This window comes from Populus alba, chromosome 1 (assembly GCF_005239225.2).
Source record: "Populus alba chromosome 1, ASM523922v2, whole genome shotgun sequence".
NCBI classification, from domain to species: Eukaryota; Viridiplantae; Streptophyta; class Magnoliopsida; order Malpighiales; family Salicaceae; genus Populus; species Populus alba.
The window spans coordinates 17,882,802-17,906,087 of NC_133284.1; the positions used below are offsets into that span (position 1 = coordinate 17,882,802).

The 23,286-nt window shown below is 34.7% G+C and overlaps 2 protein-coding genes across 2 annotated transcripts; one reads left to right on the forward strand and one right to left on the reverse strand.

The window, feature by feature from the left end:
* Positions 1-5,558: 5,558 nt before the first annotated feature.
* On the forward strand, positions 5,559-12,318 carry LOC118046183 (uncharacterized). The gene is made up of 6 exons (XM_035054975.2): positions 5,559-5,880; positions 6,432-7,563; positions 8,794-9,360; positions 9,448-9,692; positions 10,911-10,967; positions 11,888-12,318. The coding sequence occupies exons 2-6, from the start codon at positions 6,570-6,572 to the stop codon at positions 12,131-12,133; spliced, it is 2,109 nt and encodes a 702-aa protein (XP_034910866.1). The 5' UTR covers positions 5,559-5,880; positions 6,432-6,569; the 3' UTR covers positions 12,134-12,318.
* Positions 12,319-18,746: 6,428 nt separating this feature from the next.
* LOC118046182 (nuclear pore complex protein NUP50A) lies at positions 18,747-22,237 on the reverse strand. Its single transcript, XM_035054973.2, has 2 exons — positions 22,074-22,237; positions 18,747-20,619 (listed from the first exon to the last, which is right to left on the reverse strand). Exon 2 carries the CDS (start codon positions 20,549-20,551, stop codon positions 19,079-19,081), a length of 1,473 nt encoding a protein of 490 aa, XP_034910864.1. The 5' UTR covers positions 20,552-20,619; positions 22,074-22,237; the 3' UTR covers positions 18,747-19,078.
* Between the last annotated feature and the right edge of the window lie 1,049 nt (positions 22,238-23,286).

A 23,286-nucleotide genomic window follows, 5' to 3' on the forward strand; every position in this document is an offset into this window, starting at 1 on the left:
CTTTTGTTTGCTTGTTCTCTTATTTAATTTCAGCTTCCTTCACAGCTGGCTTAGGTCTTAGATCAATTCTTTTCTTAGGGTTTTTCTTCTTCATTTTTGTTTTTTGATCTTAAAGGGGAGAGGAAGAGAGTTTCATGACCCATACCTTCTGAATTTAACTAATTTTGAGGAAGGTTTGACACTATTCTTTTCTCTTCAGCTGCTGGTTCTCCTCATTCTTCCTCCTCTCACGTTTTCCAGCTCTCTTTTGCCTCTCCTCTATGCAGCTGCCCACTCCTCTCTCAAGGTCTCATCTCTCCCTCACAAGTTCACAAAGTCATCTCTACTAGTTTGATTCACGTTTCTGTTGTGAAAGGGGAAGGAAGGAATGACATGCAGCTGCTGGTTTGGGAAGAAGATGGATCATTCACTCTCCTCTCCTTGTATTTATACTCCCCATCAAAAGAAATGGGTTGTTTGGGGGTTGGTTTAGATGTATCCTTATCCTTGTTTTGGTTTATCTAAAACCGTTTTTTTTTTTTTTTTCTTTGGTGATTACATTTTTCCCCTTCCTAATATTTTTTTCTGTTTTGTTTGAGTGTGCAGGACTCCTACTAAGTGACCATCTCCTTTAAACCCATAGGAAGCCACCTCTTTTACATAATAACGAATTGGAAAAGCAAGTTGCTGATTCAAAATGGCTTGACTTCCATACAACTACATAAACCTAAAATTCACAAAATCATTATTAATGAATACAAAATCCCATCAAATAAAGAACCCCCACACCTCTCTTTATAAAAATTGATAATAATTCCAAAATTATATCCATAAAGAAACCCACATGATATTTGGAATTTCCTATAAAAATAATCTCAACCAACATATAATTCCATTCTCAATAGAAAAATAATTATAGGAAAATAAAAGGCATCACATTAACCTAAAGAAATCCCTAGTATTCCTTCCTGTCCACTAAAACAAAAAATAATGAAAAAAAAACAAAGTAAATGGATTCAGAATTTGATTAACTTTGCTCATTAACATGTCAAACATCAAAGAGAAATCGGATTCTAGTGTCAAGAAAAGATTGGATGACTGGGAAGGAGGTAAATGATCTGGAATAGAGAGAAGATAAGCAAAACCTGTTTGGATCTGGATAAGAGGCGTTAACTGAAAGCCATGATTTCTTCTTCTTCTTCTTCTTCTTCTTCCTTTTTTGTTTTTTCAAATCGAAGGAGTAGGATTATTTGGCTTTTTGTTTTTTTATGACCGCTGAAATCCAACCTGAGCGGGCCTATTTCTTTGTGTTTCTAAGTGATGATGGAAACACAAACTGTTTTGGATCTTTGTGTTTCTATTTTCTAAGTCTAAAGAGAGGGAGAGGCGAAAAGACAAGAGGGGGCAAGTGCTCTGGTAGTGGCAGTTAGGGTTAGCATATCTTCATTTTCTATTTATAGTATCCTTTTTTTAAACCAGTTTGGTTCGATTCGAGTTAACCAATTTCTGCATTACAATACCAAAACCGAACCGAACCGGGTTTTTTCTAAATATTCTGATTGGTTTAATCGGTTTTGTTTTTTCAATTAATTTTTTTGGTTTTCTCGATTTATCAGGTTTTTTTATCACCCCTAATCTCTTATATGCTCTATTATATTTGAAAGGAAAAAAAAAAAAGGACCCCTCTATTATGGTAAGGGTGGTGTTACAAGCCATTTTGAATGTTTAGTTTATAAGCAATTCTTTAATTATTGTACTAAAAGGTATATATAATATAGGTTGGTTAAAGATGATGCTAGCAATGTTTAGAAAGAATATTAAGAAAGGCTAATAGAGTTAGATGTTATCTCTCTTCTAAGAAAGATTAAAAGGGGTAACTTAGCTTTCCTAACCCATTTACACAAAGACACTTATTGAATGCAGAAATGTATTCCTAAAAGGAATTATAAAATAGATCTTATTGGCTTGGCTTGTAACCATTAACGTATTCTCTAGATAAAAGGAACCATATAAAAGTATGTTTTAGGCTAGGTCCTTGCAATCCTACCACCTCTTCACAAAGTTGATAGGTAAGCCTTCTGTTTTTTTTTTATCACAATGGTATGGGGCGTTAGAGGTTGTTGCCTCGCAATCGAATCCCTCCCTCTATATTTTCTTACTTTTCTAAACTTCCCTTAATTAATTTCAAAACTAACAAGCCCATAAAAGCTTTAAAGTGATCTTCTAATGCTAATTTGAGATCTCAATTCGTTATGATCTCTACACCAGGTTAGTAAAATAATTGGATTTCATGTTTGAGAAATTTCCTTGGCTTATTTAGAACTCTCTGCCTGTTTTGATTCTTTGTTTCCATTCTTATTTTATAATCTCAAATATCCATTCAACAAGAGCTATTTTAAACTATCATTAACAAAAACTAAAAGAGGTGGTGCTTTTACTGTCCACCACCTCACAAAATACTATTCATTGCAATATTGTTTTTTTTTCTTTGTTATATATATATATATGTTTTTTTCATCATTTAACATTAAGTTGATTGAGAATTAGGATTTATAATTTGTATTGATTTATTTTTTATGAGGTTATCCTAATTTCATTAGCCATGTCATTAGTCTGGTTGGTTAACTCGGGAAATTTGTTTTGGATTTTTTTTAGCTATTTTTTTTAATTTTATCTTTTAACATTGGGTTGATTTTGAATTGGGCTTAATAATTTATTTCGATATGCTTTATATGAGATTATCATAATCTCGTGACTCAGATCATATAATTAACAGGTTAAACCAAGTTAAATTGGGTTGATCCAATATGTTATCGTCTCAATATTAAAAAAAAAAAAAAAGATATCATCTTAAATTTTTTTAAATCAAATTATGTTCTTACTAGTAATGCAAGTTGTCTTTGGACTTGCCAATAAATCATGTCATATCGGGTTAATCTCCACATGATTTTTTCTACTAGAAAAACCCCATCAATGAATGTTTCTTTTTACATTATTTTTCTAATAGAAAAATGTTAGCAGTGTCCGAGTTTATTTTTATCCTTTAGAAAGCATGTGGTTCACATTGATCACCGTTGGTAGCCTTTATGAATTTATCTTGTTGAGTTCTTTTCAATAGCTTTAAGAATGTCATCATTGGAGTTTAGATGTGACTCTAATATCTTTTACTTTTTTTTCCCTATCATTTTGTCTTTTTATTTTTATTTTTTTTATCTTTTCTATCTCCTTTCTTATATTTGTTGTTCGTGGAAACTAAAATACCATAGTTTCTAATTGAGATATTTTAAAACTGCCTCTTTTTTTTTTTTAATCATATGTGCTAATTTGTTAAAAAAAATTTAATGTGTTAATTTAAAAAAAAATCAGAGAAAAAGCTATCCACAGTGAAAAATTATCATTGCCTAGTAGCTCTCATTAGCAAGCCAACGACCATGTTAACAAGTTCGAGAAATTACTTAACTAAATTTTTTCCATGCGGATCCCATCTCTTCTTCTTTTTTACCCGTACTTGGGGGTTACAATGTATATCTATAAGTTGAGTTTTGTATTATTCATATCCGAATTTAAATCCAAAATAAGTATTCGAGCCCAAACTGAATAAATATAGAATGTAGATACCCAATTAGGTTTCGAGTACTTTTTCATGACCTGAACTCAATCTGAAAATCTGAACCTAAATACTGTAATTTATAACTATTTAATTTTTTTTAATTAGCTTGATATATATATATATATATGTAATTTTTAAAAAAACTTTAAATTTATTTATTTATCTTAGATGGATAGGGTTTGGGTTCAGGTAAAGTAAAAACTAATATTCACACCCACCCAGTTCAAAACCAAATTGTTTACCTTTAAATTTTACTCGAAACCTGTGTCCTGATGGGGTCTAAAATTTTGATATCCAATTGGGTTGATTCCACCTGTATTCTTCTTCTTCTTTTTTCTTTCCTCGTTGTCCTACAGTTTTATTGTGCTATGTGGAGTGGGGGAGCCCTCCTTCATTACTCTACCTTGACCTGCCTCTGTCATTTTCCTTATATAAAACAAAATGATGCCATTTCCAAGGCTCGGATGAGTTAATTAAGAAACAGTGGCATTTAATTATTTAAATTAGAGCTCATCTTACAATGATTCCTTCCCTTTCTCTGTAGTCGTTGAATAAAAGCATTGATGCCTTCCATTACATTGAACAATAATATCATACCGGTGTTTAATTAAATTTATTAAACTTTAAATTTATTTTTTAAAATTATTAGTTAAAATTTTACAAATATAACTAAAAATTTACATAATTATTAATTTCAAGATACATAAAATTAATCAAAATGTATGTAAACTAGCTCTAACACACATTAATAAAAAAATAAAAACAATATATATATATATATATAAACAAATCTTCAATAAAAGCAATAAGCTTAAACATCTATCCATGTTAATTTTGATCGTAATTTAGTTACTAATAATTTCATAATTACAGAAGTGAAAAATGGTGGAGTATAATTACTAACACCACCCTATTATTTTAAAGAGAAAAACAAATCATTTCATTAAAAAAACCACTTTCAGTAACTATGAAGTATTAATTTCTTTTTTGAGAAAATTATAAAGTGTAATTATATTGTCATATTGTATCGTTTTACTTGTTTTAACTAGTTATTTTGAAATTTTACTAATTACAAATAGTAGATAACTCAGACTAGATAAATTATAAATTTTATTTAAAAAACTTGAAAATACTATAATTGTAGTTTTATTGTTATCATACAATTATAGTATATTTACGTAGCAATAAATAATTTTACATATCAAAGATACTTCTCAATCTAAAAATTTAAATTATTATGTGAGATCTCAATATATAATTTTATATTATTCTCTAACATGGATTCTCAAGTGAAAGCTTTTTAAGTTTAAAATATTTATAGGTTTATATTACCTTGTATTATTAATTAAATTTAATTAAAAATAATAATAAAAATAATAAAATTTAAACTCATGACCGTTTAGTTATTAAATCTTTGATACTGCATTAATAAACTATCTCAATTTAAAAAGTTAAGTTATTATGAGATGTTTAAAATATAATTTTATATACTTTATAACAAAGTGTAAATGGTTTTATTATAAAAAAAAAAATAAAACTTTAAAAAATATCTTTAATACTCTATTTTTATATTTTATCTTTATGATTTTATTAAGGAATGTTTTCTTTTATTTAATTTTATTAGTTTGAGTGTTATATATCAATTAATCATTAGTTGAATCATTAAAAACACACTAGAATAGAAAATAAATGTATTCTCTTAAATTATCATAACGTAACCCATAAAAAAACAATTCAATTTTGTCTTGAACTTCTACTTCTCCTTCTCCTTCTGTTTTTTTATTAAAATTTATTTTCTAAAATTTCATTTGTTATTTTGTTTAGTGGTTCAACAACGAAATGATACCATTCTTTAACAGAATAAAAATCATTAAAAAAAAAGAGAGAAAGAATACGATGGCTGTCCAGTGCCATTAACCACCGACAGCACAACGGGACACATGATAAGCTTCTGTACGCACTCAAGCGTCCGATCTTATTCTGCTACAAAAATAGTAGCAGAGAGGACTTCTATCTGTAAGTCACCTTGTACCTTATGACTGCCCACTCCCCAAATCACACGTGCTAAGCAGCACGCGCAATCCGTTTTTCGACAAAAGTTGAGTCCAGACACCCCCTTCCCCTCCCTCTCAGATCAGTCAGCTGTCCTTCTCGCTAACTCAACTACTGCCGGCTAATCATTAGCTCTCCCTTCCCTTCCCTCTGAAAACACACACACACACACTCTCTCTCTAAAAACTCTGTATCAGCGACGTAGAGGATCTTCAAGCTCTCTCTTTAAAAGATCGAAAGTAATTTCTTCTCTCTTTCTCTAGATTAATTTATATACTTCAATGCATGATAAATTGCAGATGATGTGTTTTGGTTACTTTAAGTTGTGTTTGGTTGCTGAGAAAATAAATGAAAACTTATTTACTTGTACCTACACTAGTATCATTCTGTTTTAGAAGATTTTGATTGCTGCTGTGCTGAAGTGTACCGCTTTATGTTCATGGTTCTCAATTCGTAGCTTGCTGTTGTGTTTTATGTTTGGTTGCTGAGTAAGTATGTAAAATCAATGGAAAGAAAATAAAACGTGCAATTGTTGTCATATCAATCTAGCTTGTGGCTGCACAAGTAAGGAATTTAAGTTTGCTGTTACTTGTGGAAAGAAAAAAAAACCGAAAACTCTTGGAATCTTAATTACCTTTTAATTTTATTTAGAACACTGCTTGGTTGTTGAATAAAAATCCTCTATTTTTTTTCTTTAATTCATTTATGAAAGAGAAATTATTATTATTATTATTATTATTATTATTATTATTATTATTATTATTATTATTAAAATCCTCCGTTTCCTCAGAAAGCAACGAGCAACTCTTCTCTTTTGGTTTCAACTTTCAAGAGAAGTTTGAGAGCTGAAAGAACGTGGGCAATGGATGTAACTGAAGAAACGTGGATTAAGATTTTTGCTGTTGTAATATAGTTGAAGAAGAAACTAATGGAGGAAGGCAAGAGTAGAGGAGATTTACATGTTAATGTACTTAAGCAAACACCTTTAAGACAAGGTGGAAGTTTCAAGTCCACCACATTGTCAGGGAGGTCAACGCCTCGGAACTCTCCTACTCATCGGTTACTACATTCCAGTCGAACTCCAAGAAGAGAGGGTAGAGGTAGTGGAGGGATACAGTGGTTTCGAAGCAATCGATTAATATACTGGTTACTTCTTATTACTCTATGGACTTACCTTGGGTTTTACGTCCAGTCCAGATGGGCTCATGGTGATAACAAGGATGAATTTCTGGGGTTTGGAGGTAAATCCAGCAATGGACTTTTAGATGCTGAACAGCATACACGGCGAGATTTGCTTGCCAATGATAGTTTGGTAGTTGTAACTAATGGGACCAATAAAATTCAGGTGAGAAATGCTAAAAAGATAGATGTTGTTTTGGCCAAGAAGGGGAATGGAGTTTCATCTAATCGAAGAGCAACTCCTAAGAAGAAGAGCAAGAGAGGAGGACGCAGGTCACGTGCCAAAGCACATGATAAACAAAAGGCAACAGTAGTGGTTGAAAGCAATGATGTAGAGGTTGCAGAACCTGATGTTCCTAAAAATAATGCTTCTTATGGTTTACTTGTTGGCCCATTTGGGCCAATAGAGGATAGAATTTTGGAATGGAGCCCTGAGAAACGATCAGGAACATGTGATAGGAAGGGGGCCTTTGCACGTCTTGTATGGTCTAGGAAATTTGTGTTAATATTCCATGAACTCTCAATGACTGGAGCTCCACTTTCAATGTTGGAGTTGGCAACAGAGTTTTTGAGCTGTGGAGCCACAGTTTCTGCTGTAGTTCTCAGCAAGAAGGGTGGCTTGATGCCAGAGCTTGCTAGGAGAAGGATCAAAGTGCTTGAAGACAGAGCAGATCTCAGCTTCAAAACAGCTATGAAAGCAGATCTTGTCACTGCAGGATCAGCTGTCTGTACCTCATGGATAGGTATGAACCATGTGACAACCATTTATCCATGTTTGTTTATATAAGAAACTAACTATGCTGATACAAAGTTTTCTTCTTGTTCTGGCTTTTGATTTGTAAAACTTCAATCTATGACCTAAGGCACTTTTAATAGCTCGAAAACTTGATGCTAAAAAGATTTCAGGGCATGCAACAAAATGCACAAACATCATTATGAATTAAATGTATGCATTATCTTCTTTAGTATTCTTGTTTATAAATGTATTGCTACGAGCAATCAGATGCATGATACAGAATATTTCCTCTTCATGTGCACATGTCCTTTTCAGCAGTTTCTTGTTGCACTTGGAGTTCAGATTGTCTGTTCCAAACGTATATGCCTATAGTGGGGCAATAACTATGTCTGCTAACTTTTAAGAGACTTTCATAATCGATGTGCATGCACATGTATCATCTATGATGATGATCAAAATTAATTTCAGTAATTTCAAATGCATTGGGATGGAATTTTATTCAGTAAAATTATGTGTCCTTTCTGCACCTGCTTCATGATGTTTGGAAAAGGATTGGCTTGGCTATCATCATAATTTTATGCATGCTATCCTCCACGTGGAAGGGTGATTATGATAAGTCTGGTAGCATTATATACTGATAAACTCATATGTATGTATCCTCTATATGGTAGGAATCTCTGTAAAATATTTTCTAATTCATCTAACTTATAAAGAGTTAAATAGATATCAGGCTCTTTTGTGGCTTTGATTGGATCATTGACTGATCTGTTATTAGATATGAAACATTGAGTGGACAGCTGTATAACATGAAAGTATGTTAATCAGTTGACACAATCTTTGAGTGATGGCTTGTGTCGAACCTCTTCTGCTACTCAGAGTTAATGACAAGTGTTCAAACTTTTCTTTGAACTTTCTTTGGAAAATGTGGGGGGAGCTTGGAATCTCATGTTATGAGCTCATGCATCTTATGTTGAATGTGATTTGTTTTCATGCTTTTGCCTTCTACATTGTTATTTGGTGTGCAATATCTTTAAAAGGTCAAAGATTGTAAAAGTTCTATCTTCTCTGTTCACAATTTATATTTAGCACATGAACTGATAGGAAAGAGAATACAATTGCTTTTACCATATGTGAGCACGCTTTGAAACTAAGCTATTATTGTTATTTCTAGTTGGCAACAAAATAGTTTGAAAAGATGAAAAATTCTATACCATTGAATTCTTTATTTTGGTTTCAGATCAATACATTGCCCGTTTTCCAGCTGGAGGTAGTCAAGTTGTTTGGTGGATTATGGAAAATCGACGAGAATACTTTGATCGGTCAAAAATTATCCTTAATCGAGTGAAAATGCTGGTCTTTCTCTCTGAAAGTCAGATGAAACAATGGCAAACTTGGTGTGAGGAAGAAAATATTAGGCTGAGATCTCCACCAGCAGTGGTTCAACTTTCTGTTAATGATGAGCTAGCTTTTGTAGCCGGCATTGCTTGTTCACTAAATACTCCAACTTCTAGCTCTGAAAAGATGTTGGAGAAAAGACAGTTGCTACGGAAATCTGTTAGAAAAGAGATGGGATTGACTGATAATGATATGCTTGTGATGTCTCTCAGCAGCATAAATGCTGGTAAGGGTCAGCTCTTGCTTCTTGAATCAGCAAACCTGGTGATTGAACCAGATCCTTCGCCTAAAATAACAAATTCAGTGGATAAGGGTAACCAATCTACCTTGGCTGCAAAGCATCATTTAAGAGCTCTGTTGGAGAAGCCAGAAAATCCTGTCAGATTTTCAAATGAATTTAGCCGCTACAGTGAGTCTTCTACCAGATTGGCTGAACCTAACAAGATGAATTCACAACTTACCAGTGTCTCTAACTCCATTGATTACAACGTTGCAGGGAACCTTGACAGAAGTCACAGAAAAAGGAAGTTGTTGGCTGACAGTGAAGGAACACATGAACAGGCTCTTAAAGTTCTTATTGGTTCTGTTGGATCTAAAAGCAATAAGGTGCCTTATGTCAAAGAGATTCTGAGGTTCATGTCCCAACATTCAAATTTGTCAAAGTCATTGTTATGGACTCCAGCAACTACACGTGTTGCCTCGCTTTACTCTGCGGCAGATGTTTATATTATAAACTCCCAGGTAATCCTCATCTTCACGGTTTACTGATTTATCTGTATGTGTGCTTTTTTTTTGGTAGGCTCTAAGTTAAATTTTTGGATTTACATCACAAATTTGAAGTTTCAGGTTATGGTATTAAATTATCATATCTGCATCTCATGATAGAAGTGAAATTTTGTTGACAAAAATAGCCCATCCTTTCCCTTTTGTCATCTGAAGAGTCTTTTTCTAAACTTGCAGATTGAATTAGTAATCCTCCATTATGTTATTTGGCAACAGTTTCTGTGTCCATGTTTGAACTTCAGTCATGTCAAGTTTCCTTCACCTTTTCCTCAAATTTGAAGTGTCCAAGGGTCATAGACCCTTATTTGAGTGTCCAGTATCTGAAACTTGTACTGCAGGGTAAAAGGATCACATTCAGAAATTTGAATGCTGTTATGCTTATCCATTTGCTTTACTTGTACATTAGAACACGGAAGTAGTTTGCTGTATGGAATTACATTTCAAAATTCACAAAAACTCTTTCAACTATGCAATCTATGTACACAGTGAAATTTGATGCAGAAATATGGTAGTGTATAAAATGGGATGTGGGCAATGGCATTGAGGTGCCCTAACTAGCCCATTGTATTAGTGATACAGAAATTTAAGTCTTGATTCTAAGGAGCCTGCTCCCTGCCAAATGTGCAATGCCTTGCACCATTTTCCATTGAGTTATATGGCTATGTTCCAAGATCTTGATCATTCAGTTGTCCTGTTACAACAGAAACTCATTTAGTAGAGCTCAAGCAGTGTCACTTACCAACCTACATACAAACTGAATGATTGACAAGAACTAGTCCCATTCTCATGCTGAGCTCATTTATTACTGGAATAATTTAAATGTTGCCTGTTATTGTGGGTTCCTCAGCCATTCACCCACGAGCTATAGAGGGTGAACATGTGTTCTGGTGTAGAGTCGATAACCAAGGAAGAGTTTGGTAAGAATGTCTGCCAGCATTTCTAAAGTTGATTACATGATAATGGGATACTGCATCAAGTGTAATCGGTTTGTAACTATGTATCTGATGTTGACAACAATGTAATATCCATCATCATAAACTAGCATTTGTGTTTCAATTGAACTCCTTTTTTACAGGTGTAGTTTACTCATTGTGAAAAACAAATGTCAACTCTTACTTATGAGACCTATTCTGTATTAATAAGAAAGCGTATGGAAATTTCTGGATTGGTTTTCAGGGCCTGGGAGAGACATTTGGAAGAGTTACCATAGAAGCCATGGCGTTTGGTCTTCCGGTAAGGCAACCAATACCTTCCTGTTTTTGTAAGGCTGGCATGGATAGTATATGTTGATTGCTCATCCTGCTAACTTATCATTCGTGGAACTTGAATTAGTAAATAGCTGGCCTGTCATGGTCTCGTGTCAACTTCTTCTGGGGGAAAAAATATGATATCATGCTCTTCTTGAGCTAATAGGACCATTATTATCAAACCTTAGTTTTTGAATACAACTGGTAAAATATATTTTTATTTTTCCTGACGGGAATAAACTGCAAAGCATGTCACCATCGGTATTCAGTGTTCTTCATTAGCTTTGTTTAACTCTTTTCTCTTAGTCTGCCTTATTAACTAGGAAACCCTCATTCTTAATTCAAAATATTCTTTTACCAATTCCATTCTAAGTAGATGAAATTTCTGCAAATCACTTTCAGAAAGATAGGTCTTTAGCCAGCTGTAAAAGATCACACATTTTGTTTGAATTTGCTAGGTGCATCTCATTTGACTTATTTCATGCTTTCACCTAGTCTCTGTTTTAGTAGAGCATGTAGAAAGCACAACTCTTACACCTATCCCGCTCCCACATTTAGTGAGCTTGGTCTATTCTTAATGGACACACATTTAGTGAGCTCATAGCTCAACTAGAACCCCTATCCCGCTCCCACCAAGAGGTCTCGTTTGTAGAAAACAAAAAAGAAGAAAAAAGAAAAAGGAAAACAAACAGCCATCTTAAATTTACCCTTGCTCCAATGGTGTATATGAACACTACTTGTGCTTCCAGGTAAACCAATCTTCATATCACTACAGCTGGACTTAATTCCGTCACTTAAGACATCTATCCAGGAGTTTCTTTTCTTTTCTTTGTTAACTTCTGCTGCATGGATTCCAGAGTGCAACGAACAAGCCTTCCAGATTTATTTTCTTTACCATTTTATCAGGTCCTTGGAACAGATGCAGGAGGCACACACGAAATTGTTGAGCACAACATAACAGGGCTTCTTCATCCCGTGGGACGTCCAGGATCGCGTGTTCTTGCTCAAAATATCGAACTCTTACTTAAAAATCCGTCTGTGAGGGAGCAAATGGGGATCAAAGGGAGGAAAAAGGTGGAGAAAATGTACTTGAAGCGGCACATGTATAAAAAGATTTGGGAGGTTCTATACAAGTGCATGAGAGTCAAATGACATCTGCCAATGCACAGACTGATTCTTTGATTGGTTTTGAATTTGAAAGAAATTGATGAGCATCGACGCAGATTGTATTACCCAACACAACTGATTTGTAAGTTTTCAAATTTAGCAAATTGTGTCTGGATTATTTGGAAGCTGTAGCTGTTTGATTGATTTCGAGCTTGAAAGTTCTTTCTCCACCAGCATGTTCTCTTGTTTTCTTGCATTCCACGAGTCAAAAGGCATGCGAAGAAACATGAAAAAAAACTTCGATGCTGGCAAAAAAAGGTCCTTACAGAGTGGGTTTTTACTTTTTAGTTCTCACTGATAGGTCCAAAAAAGGTCCTTACCGAGAGCAGCATTAAATACAGTTATCGTCATTGTTAGCAGGATTTACACTGGATCCACAATTAATTGGAGGTATTAAAGAGAATTGTTTCCGTTGTATGTGTTCAGAAAACTAACTTTTGATGAGATCTAAAAACTGCCAATTTCTGTGTCTAAAAAGTATGTTTTAAAAAAATTAAATTTTTTTTATTTTTTATTTATTTCAAATTAATAGGTTTTTAGTATTTTTAAATTATTTTGATGTGCTGATATCAAAAATGATTTTTATAAAATAATAAAAAAAATATCACTAGTATGTATTTTAACATGAAAAGTTATTTAAAAAATAATCATAACTACACTGTTAAATTTAGCTATAAAGAAGCTATAAAGTTGGCTATAATTTTTTTTTGATGTTTTTATTATTTTTTTGATATGTTGATATTAAAAATAAAATTTAAAAATTAAAATAAAATATTATTTTAATATATTTACAAGTAAAAATTACAGCTTTAAAAAATAAACTTTTTATCTTTGTCCTTGTCTTGTATATTTTACCAAATCTCTACTCTTCAATCTATTATTACAATTTCAATTCATCTCAATTTATAAAAAAAAAATGCTTATTTAAACATCCAATTTTGTATTGTTTTCATACATTTAAAAATTTTAAAACAAAATTAATATGAAAAAGAAACAACATAGAATAGAATCAGGTTTGAAAAGAAAGGAGAATATATATATATATATATATATATATATATATATATATATGAAAAGGTCACTTTTTATTAGTTATTTAATAGTGAAGGGAAAAAAGGGAACATTTTAAAAAACAATAGAGATAATATTGGATTTTTTTATAATTAAGTGGGTAAAAGTAGAACGTCCATAGTAGGAATATAATTTATCCAAAAAACGGATTTATATTTAATAATCATAAAGGTAAAAAAGGAAAAAAATATATACTTGTCTCACCATGTCAAAACAAAAACACTTGGAGCAAGTTATTATTTAATCCCCGTGTTTTTTATAAGATAATTACTTAATCCCTTTTTTGTTTTTTTGTGTTTTTTTTTTTAATGATTAAGTTCTAATATTTTCATATTTGATTCCATCTTGGTCCTTAAATTGTTTTTTTTTTCTTATCACAATTAAATAGTTTTTTAGCCTAAATAGCCTTCATTTGTAATCAAAATCCCCAATTTTATTTACAACAGATAAAATTAAAAAGGACCAACTTACAAAATCATAAAAAATAAGAGACTAAATCATAATTTGCTCAAAAACTTAATTATGAGTGTTTCTACTGTTGAATCAAACAGTTTTTATCATGAGAAATTTTGCTCAATCTCGTGAGGACTTTAGTGCAATTTCTTCTCATGCTTTGTGAATTAACAAGACATTTTTTTTCTCATTCTTTCGTTTTTTTGTGAACAAGGGCGAGAGAGGAGAGATGAAAGAACAAAATAGACAAGAGAAGAAGTCGAGAAGGAAGGCGCCTCAGAGAAGGAAGATCTACAGAGAGGAGGCCTTGCTTTTGCGTCATGTTAAGGTTGCTTAACAAGTGAAGAAGAATTGGAGAAGAATGAAGAAGAAATGAAGAAGAAAGAATTGCAGAACAGAGAACTGTTCTTGAGAATGCAAGAGAGAAGAATAGAAAATGAATGTTCTGTATATTTTTCTATATCTCAACTGGTAATCTTGACATGTATTTATAGTAACAGAATGAATTACTAACTGATTATCCTAACTGAATTAACAACCTATTAACTAATTCTCCAACTAACTAACTGACTTAACAACCAAGGGTTGCGTGCTGCAGACGTTAGCCATCCTGCAGTGCTTTACTTCATCTTCTGTATGCTGCCTTCTTTCTTAGAGATTAGGTACGTAACAGTACCCCTCCCATGCAAGATTCTTGTCCCAAGAATCAAGAGCAGGATCAGTTTACATAGCAATATTAAAGTCTGGAAATTACAACTGAAATTCTGTCAACTCCTCCCAAGTAGCATCTTCAGGAAACGAATTCGACCACTGAATTAAGCCTGCTACCATAGCTATATTACCCTTCTTCATAAGCTTCCTCTCCAGTATTGTAACAGGATATACCTTTACCCTGCCCTCCTCATCTACGATTGGCAGGGCTTGAGAAACAATGGCCACTTCTCCTAATTTTTTCCTTAATAGCGACACATGGAACACTGGGTGCACTGCACTTCCTGGGGGTAGCTGGAGCTTATATGCAACTGGACCAATGCGTTCAAGGACTAGGTAGGGACCATAATACCTGGGGTTTAACTTGTAATGCTTCCTGTACATAACACTGCCCTGCCTGTAAGGTTGAAGCTTTAAAAAAACCCAATCTCCTACTGAAAATGCCCTCTCTGATCGTCTCCTATTAGCCACTTGTCCCATCCGATTTCTTGCCCCCTCTAGCAAGCCTTTGATTAATTGATCCATATTAATCCTCTTCTGCTTCCATTCCCCTACTGCAGCTACTTGAGTGTCCTCCGTGAGCACCATTTCTCTGGCTGGAGGTTCATAGCCATACAAAGCCTGGAAAGGGGACATGCCAATAGTGGAGTGGAAACTGCTATTATACCACCATTGTGCTGTGGAGATCCACTGGTGCCATTTCCTTAGACAGTGCATAGTCATGCATCTTAAGTAGGTCTCAAGGCATTGATTTACCCTTTCAGTCTGCCCATCCGTTTGTGGATGGTATGCTGTGCTTAATAACAGCTTGACCCCTAAGTGTTTGAACAACTCCTGCCAGAATAAGCTCGTGAATATCTTATCCCTGTCAGTCAAGATTGTGGCAGGCAAGCCATGGAACTTGTAGACGTGATCTAGGAAAGACTTGGCAACATCTTGAGCTGTAAAGGGATGTGCTAGTGTGATAAAATGTCCATACTTGGTGAAACGATCAACAATGACCATGATGGTGTCTCTGTCCTCTGATTTGGGAAGCCCTTCTATGAAGTCCATGGTAATATCCTGCCAAGGACCATGTGGAGTGGGCAGAGCTTGTAACAACCCTGGATAAGACACCCTCTCAGCCTTGGCCTGTTTACAGATATCACATTGCTGCACTAGTTGGTAGACCATTTTCTTCATGGCAGGCCAGTAGAAATGACCCTTAAGTCGCCTATATGTATTCTGAATGCTTGCATGCCCTCCAATATAGGAATCATGGATAGTTTTAACGAGTTCTTCTCTCAATGTCCCTGCAGCTCCTATCACCATTCTCCCCTTATACTTCATCACCCCGTGGTTATAGGTAAAATTCGAAGCTTGTGCAGCATTTATCAGTTTACCCTGTATGATGTCCTGTAGCTTGGCATCACCCTGGTAAGAGCTGTAAACTTGATCATACCAAGTTGGCACCACCTGTGTTATGGCTGCGAGCCCTCCACCTGCAGTATTTGCTCCTTGGGTGCTATCTTCACTTTGCATATTCCTTCTTGATAGAGCATCAGCAGCTTTGTTCTCCCTTCCTTTTTTATACTTAATTTGATAGTTTAATCCTAACAACTTGGTCAATCCTTTCTTCTGAATAGGGGTGTGGATTTTCTGGTCCAATAAGTATGTTAAGCTCTCATGATCAGTTTGTATGATGAACTGATCTTGTTCCAAATAGTGTCGCCATTTGTCTACTGCCATCAATATAGCCAGATATTCCTTCTCATAGATAGACAGTCCCAAGTGTTTAACCCCCAAGGCTTTACTCATGAATGCCAATGGCCTTCCCTCTTGACTCAGCACTGCTCCAATTCCAGTGTCACGAGCGTCTGTTTCTAAGACAAAGGGTAGGGTAAAGTCAGGCAAGGCTAGGGCTGAAGCCTCACATAAAGCTTTCTTCAGATTTTGGAAGGCTTCTAAGGCCCCCTCGTGCCACACAAATTTATTCTTCTTGAGCAATTATGTCAAAGGTTTACTAATGACCCCAAACTTCCTAATGAATTTTCGATAGTAGCCAGCTAGGCCAAGAAATCCCCTTAACTCCTTGATAGTCTTTGGAACTGGCCACTCCTGTACAACTTGTATTTTCTCAGGGTCTGTGGCTACCCCTTCAGCAGAGATTATATGCCCCAAGTATTCCACTTTTGGTTCAGCAAAACTGCATTTCGATCTCCTTGCATACAGCTGGTTGGTCTTCAGGATCTCCAAGATTTGCTTCAAATGTTTGAGGTGTGCTTCTAAAGAAGAACTGTATATGAGAATGTCGTCAAAGAATACCAAGGCAAATTTCCTCAGGAATGCCTTTGAGAACTCCTCCCATTCTAGATTAACATCCAGTCCACACAGGTACCCTTCGAACCATATTTCTGCTTTTCCTTCCAAATATAGGGAAGCTATTTCCACCCACTGCTGCCATGGAGTTGCATTGAGTTTAAAAAACTTGTTGCACCTTCTCAGCCATCCTCTAGGATTGTCTCCTCTAAAGGTGGTTAGATCCAACTTAGGGAATCCTACACTGAACATAGCTCTATGTTGTTCCTGCCCGTAATTGGCATCTCCCTTCATAGGACCTTTCCCTTTTGAAGGTATTCCTTCAAGGTTGCCCCTAGCTGGAGTCTGTAGTATTCCTTTAGAAGTACTCCCCATCTCATTTCCCATCACGTGGTGAGCAAGAAACGCCTGGAACTGACTGGATAGTGTTTCTAGTTGAACACTGATCTACTCATTCTTCTTGCTTTGTTCCTCCCGTTGTTCTTGAATTTCTTGCTGCATGATCTGCATTCGTTCATCCAGTTTCTTGCAGTGTTCTTCCACATTTTTTACCATGGTGTTGGATCTTAAGGCTCTGATACCAATTGTTAAGGTTGCTTAACAAGTGAAGAAGAATTGGAGAAGAATGAAGAAGAAATGAAGAAGAAAGAAGTGCAGAACAGATAACTGTTCTTGAGAATGCGAGAGAGAAGAATAGAAACTGAATGTTCTGTATATTTTTCTATATCTCAACTGGTAATCTTGACATGTATTTATAGTAACAGAATGAACTACTAACGGATTATCCTAACTGAATTAACAACCTGTTAACTAATTCTCTAACTAACTAACTGACTTAACAACCAAGGGTTGTGTGCTGCAGACGTTAGCCATCCTGCAGTGCTTTACTTCATCTTCTGTATGCTGCCTTCTTTCTTAGAGATTAGGTACGTAACACGTCACTGGCTGAGACAGACGAAGGATTTAGATTGAACGCCGCCAATTCTGCTGTTTGGCAATATAACCCAAAACCACTATCAATAACTGTAACGACTCCATTGTTTTTTATTTTTTAAAAAAAAAAACAAATTTAACAGTTTTTTTTTTATATTTATTTATATTAAACTATTGACTCAATAATTTTCACAAAACCTTTATTCAATAATCTCAATAGTTTTCCTATTAAAATTATCAACTCAATAATTTCTCCTTTTCCATTCCCCCTCCCTCACCAAACCCTAACCACCAGCTATTATCATAACAACTAGCATAGTCACTACCCTTCACCTCCTCCTCCACCAAACAACCCAGCTCCCCCCACAAAATTATCCCCTTCCTTCACCCTCCACGTCATAGACAACCCCACCATTAAAACACCGAGATTTTAATGCCGAATAATGTAGGAGCTAAAGGGAAGAGGTTGGCGGAGCAAGCACAACTCTTTCCTGGCAGGCTCTTTCATCCATTAAAAGAAAAATTAATAGTGGATCACAGCACAAGGTAACGAGATTTGGGGGAAATTACATGGATCCACGGAATAGGTTGTGATACCAGATAGTGAAAAGAAAGGTTGGTTGCATTTGAAATGCTTTCAGGGTGTTTAGCAATAAATTTTAACATGATTTTCATTAAAATTTTATTTTTAAAAAAATTATTTTAAAATATTAGTTAAAAATAAATTTTACAGATAAAAAATATTATTATAATACATTTTTAAATAAAAAAAAATACTTTAAAAAACAACTATCTTCATTTTCATTTTCAGAGCTTAGGCTTTTGAATCATAAATTAACACTAAAGCTGACCGCCATAAACTCAATCTCTCTCTCCACATTTCAAATTTATGCAACGAAAAAAGTAGTGATTAGGTTGGAATTTCAAATGGGCTCGCAAAATGATGCTTGGTTCACCAGATGTTTAAGCAAATCAAGGTGAGGTTGAAGTTTTCCTAATCTGTGAACGAGGTCTGTTCTTGGGTTTTGTCCTTGACAACAATATCCTCATTTACATGTTTAAAATATTTTTATACTTTAATGTTGGTTGTGCTAAGATGAGAAAGTCAACATCACCTTCTGAGACACCTAAAGGATAAATTCATGCCGGGCGTCCAGTAAACATTCAACATGCAACAATGCAATACGATACATGTATCCCTTGTGCAAGGGAGCAGCTATAAAACTGCCCAACATTCCGTGTCTTTTCAGCTGTAAATTTATGCAGTTGAAGCAGGTAATAACCTAAAATAAAGAGCATTCTCCTCAAGACTAAACCGAAGTTCAACAACAAAAAGGGGAGTGCACCTTTTCAAACTCTGCTACAAAAGGCTTCAGGATAACCTGAAAGTGATACTTCTCTTCAATGAAGAACAGTTAACGGTTTCCCAGTACAACATTTTTGTGTGGTTCAATGTGAGGCACCTCACTCATCAGAAGCCTTTGGTGAATTCTCTGGAGTCTTCAGAGCTACAGGTGCTTTATCTCTATGTGCAGTGACAGCTGCGCGAAACTCTTCCACAATGGAACTGTCTTTGAACTTCAGTGCGAAAGTGGAAAGGCTGTCCTTACCTTCACCAATACTATTCATGCAGGCAAAAGTGATACCTCGCTTGTCCATATTTGCAAGCTTCATATCAGGATAAATATTTGCATTCAGAATTAACCTGAAATTACCCCTAGCTCTCATTAGAAGTCTGGCTCTTTCAGCTCCAGTGGTAGATACATTGACCCTGAGTTCTCCCTTTCCACGCTCCTTCCAGCCACCATCAAGAAATTCAAACACCACTGAATCAGCAGAGAACACCACTTTCTCATTCTCCTCCCCTGTCTCAACTGGAACCTCCTGCATAGATGGAAAACCAGTTCCCTCAGTCTTTGAGACAATAGACGCCAGCGAAGAACTTCCATTGTTAGAGAGACCGAATCCAAAAGAAGGTTGTTCATTTTTCTGCCCAAACAGAGAACCAGAACCACTACCCATTACAGAGCCATCCTTTGGAAATGAACCAAAAGTGAACGAAGTAGTGGAAAACCCAGTTCCAGCAAGCCCTGTGAAAGCATTCTGGCTACTTGAAAGCTGTTGGAATGAATTCAAAGGGGCACCTTCAGAACTTGGATCAACATTTTCACTACCATTATCCTTCTTATCTTGATTTTCTGCATCATCATCATCTCCTGTAGCCTTTTCTTTGTCAGTCTCATCTTCCGATGATTTCTCGTTATCCACCTTCAATTGAGTTGCCTCATTCACTGTACTGTTATTTCCCTTATCTCCCGCACTCTTCTGGTCTATAGCAGTCCCAGCCACTGGCTCATCAGCCTTGCCCTCTGATTCCTCACTCTTCTCCTTATCTGTAGCAATTTCAGTCACTGGCTTATCTTTGGTATTTCCCTTATCTTCCACACTCTCCTTGTCCATAGCAGTCTCAGCCACTGGCTCATCAGTCTTTCCTTCTGGCTCCTTACTTTTCTCCTTATCTACAGCATTCTTCTTATCTTCAGCACTTACTGGCTTATCAATCTCACTCTCTGGCAGCTCAGTCTTCTCACCTTTACCCTTTTCAACATCCTCGCAAACATCACTTTTCCCTTCTTCTGAAATTTGCTGCCTAGTACTAACTACTTCAGTTGTGGCTACAGCAGTGCCTGCAATTGGCTCAGTAGGAGGAACTAGGCGAATGCTAGCAAATGGATTGGATGATGGAGTTGGTGTGGTTTGGTTGCGACGAACTTTCACAATTCTTCTGCCTGCCAGTACCTCATCACTGGCTCTCTTGAAAGTCCCAGTTTCTTGCTCGACAGAGTCATCATCATCAAGACCAGGGTTATCTCTGGAGATCTCCCTTCCAGCAGCTCTCTTCTTCGAAGGAGGAAGGGAATTTTCTGCATCCCCCATCGTCAAACAAAGCCAAAAACCTTAAACTTATGAACTGTTATGTCCACAAGACAGGGTGAAGATTAATCCTGCATATCAACAGATTTTATCTTTCTCATCATGACTATCAAATAATTTCAAAGCACTCTTTCTACATAAGTGACAAACATAGAAGGCAGAGCTAAAGTTGTGGAAACTAGAGCAATGAATGATTTAAAATCCGACTGCTCGATGTTCCATTTAGTAAGAAATGTCAAACAAACTGTCTCCCTAAATTAAGTCCATAAAGTTACTAACATGAGAAGGAAACTAATAATCAAAATACACAATTGAAAAATAAACTTGCAAATTCTTCTGCTCTCATGTATTCTAAGACTTCATTACTTAAACCCAGTAAAAGATTTGTCAATACCACTTCAGTATATCCCTAATGGAAGGTAATAGACGGTTAAATATTCTAAATCATGCATCACAAACAATCTATGACACAACAGGAAACTGCTCTTACTATAATTTATGCATAACAGAGTCTGGATGATATTTTTATCCCAAAAATAAACAAGTACACAAAATGTCAGGCTCTTAAGACATTGATTGCTTAAACCAAAGTTGCGTTCAGGAAAAGGCTCAAAGCCTAGCTAGCTATCTCGAATTCAACTATCATGTCCAGGATCAGTAATTGAGAAATGAAAGCAGGAATAACCTAAATTAATAATTGAGAACAGAAAAAAACTTAACCAGATGGAATTGTCATTAAATCATGATAAACCTTTTATCTTCATCCCAGTTAGAAGTGTACAAATTCATAAGGAAACTCCTTCACACACAATGATTTGATCATTCCCTCTTACCTCATAATTATAAGAATTCCATCTCAAACTTATATCAAACATCTCTAGACTTCTTTAAGATTGCCTCGAACCACAAAGCATATGCGAGGATATACAGTAAAAAAAAATGAATTTCAACTCTGAAACAGTCTCAAAGTTAAAATGAATGGCAGTTAAATCATACAAAACGGACAGCGTATAAATGATTTGTTAAAGGTGAGCATCAGCAACTAAATAACTGGTAAAAGAAATATATTGCAAGTCAAAAGAGGGGAAAAAAAAAACCCTAGAGGAAAATAGTTTGAATTTGAAAGAAACAAGCTACAGCTCAGCTCCATCAGATTTTAAAAAAAAAAATCACCTACCTCCCCACTAATTAATCGAAATAAAGAAAAAATTAAGGCGAAGAATTATTAATAAAATCTCGGATTCAAAAAGAAATGCTCCACTTTCTTTCAATTCTCCCACCAACCAAACAGAAGGTGAGAGATAATAAACTTAACAATCTAATCTAAACCTGCAGTTTGTGAGCTGGGACACCCAACAAAAAAATAACCAAGACGCTAACAAGAGTAGAGGATACACGCACCCCACCCTAACACTCGAAACATTTGCAAGCGAAAAAAAGAAATTATCACTGAGAAACAAACAGGCAGAGAGGAGAGAAAACAAATAAGTAGATTCTGTACGAAGAAGCGAGGGTTGAGACTTACACAAGCTGGAGCGGAAGCTGGAGCAAAACCCTAGCAAAGGAGATCCAAACTTCAAAACGAGGAAAAGGGTTTCTAATGCTATTATTATTATTATTATTATTATTATTATTTTGGAGATGGATTGAGGGGCTGGATATGGATTATGTCAGAGACCAAGGGGACCCTTTTCATTTTTAATTTTAAACAGGTTCCCTTTGTATTTTTACGTTTTATTATTCCTCTTTTCCCTCCCTTCCTTTTGGTTTCTTTTAGGAAATTTGGAGTCGAATGATTACTCGTGTTTACTGGGCCGATTATTGGGCCTTTAGATTTCAAAATCTAGAGTTTCTTACATAAACATTTTTATTTTATTTTTTCAAATCTGATCAAAACATGTTTAAATGTATACAAATAAACACTCAAACATATATAATAAAAATTAATAATTCAAATTTAATTAAAATAAATAAATAATTTTACTTACTCAAAGTGAAAAATCCTCAATAAAATTTGAATATAGTTAAATTTATTGTGAAGAAGGAAAAAAAGAAGGATGCTAATCAAGTAATAAATTAAATATTATAGATAAATTTATTGATAAATTTAATCAATGGATCTATATTTTTTTATAATTATATCTGTAAAAATAACACATCATTATACTTCTTGTTTTTTTTTTTTTTCATTATAATTCTTTCGATATATATATATTGAATTTATCAATAAATTTAATTGATGGATCTAGATTTTTGGTAATTCTGTATGTAAAAATGACACATCATCCTATTTCTTGTTTTTTTTATTTCTTGTTTTTTCATTATAATTTTTTTAATATATACTGAAAGGATATTTTTATTATTATTTTGAATATAACAATATCATATTTAGTAGAAAAATTCCCCTAATTATAGTTGTCAGCGTATTGTTTTTTGCTTCTAAACTAATTGATGATGCAACATCCATACCAAACAAGGACCCAGGCATTTGGCAGTGTGTACCCAGATCATTGGAAATTCTGGTGTCATCCTTTTCTGCAGAAGGTTATGACAAAAACGTATGCTCTCTACATCTGCATAAATAGAAAGGACTCGATGAAGATTCACAAAAATGTATATAGATGCGTTTTACAGCTCATCTTGCCTGCTTTGAAGTTTTTTTTTTTAAAAAAAAAAATATATATATATTATATATATATTAAGATAATATTTTTTATTTTTTAAATTTTATTTTTGAT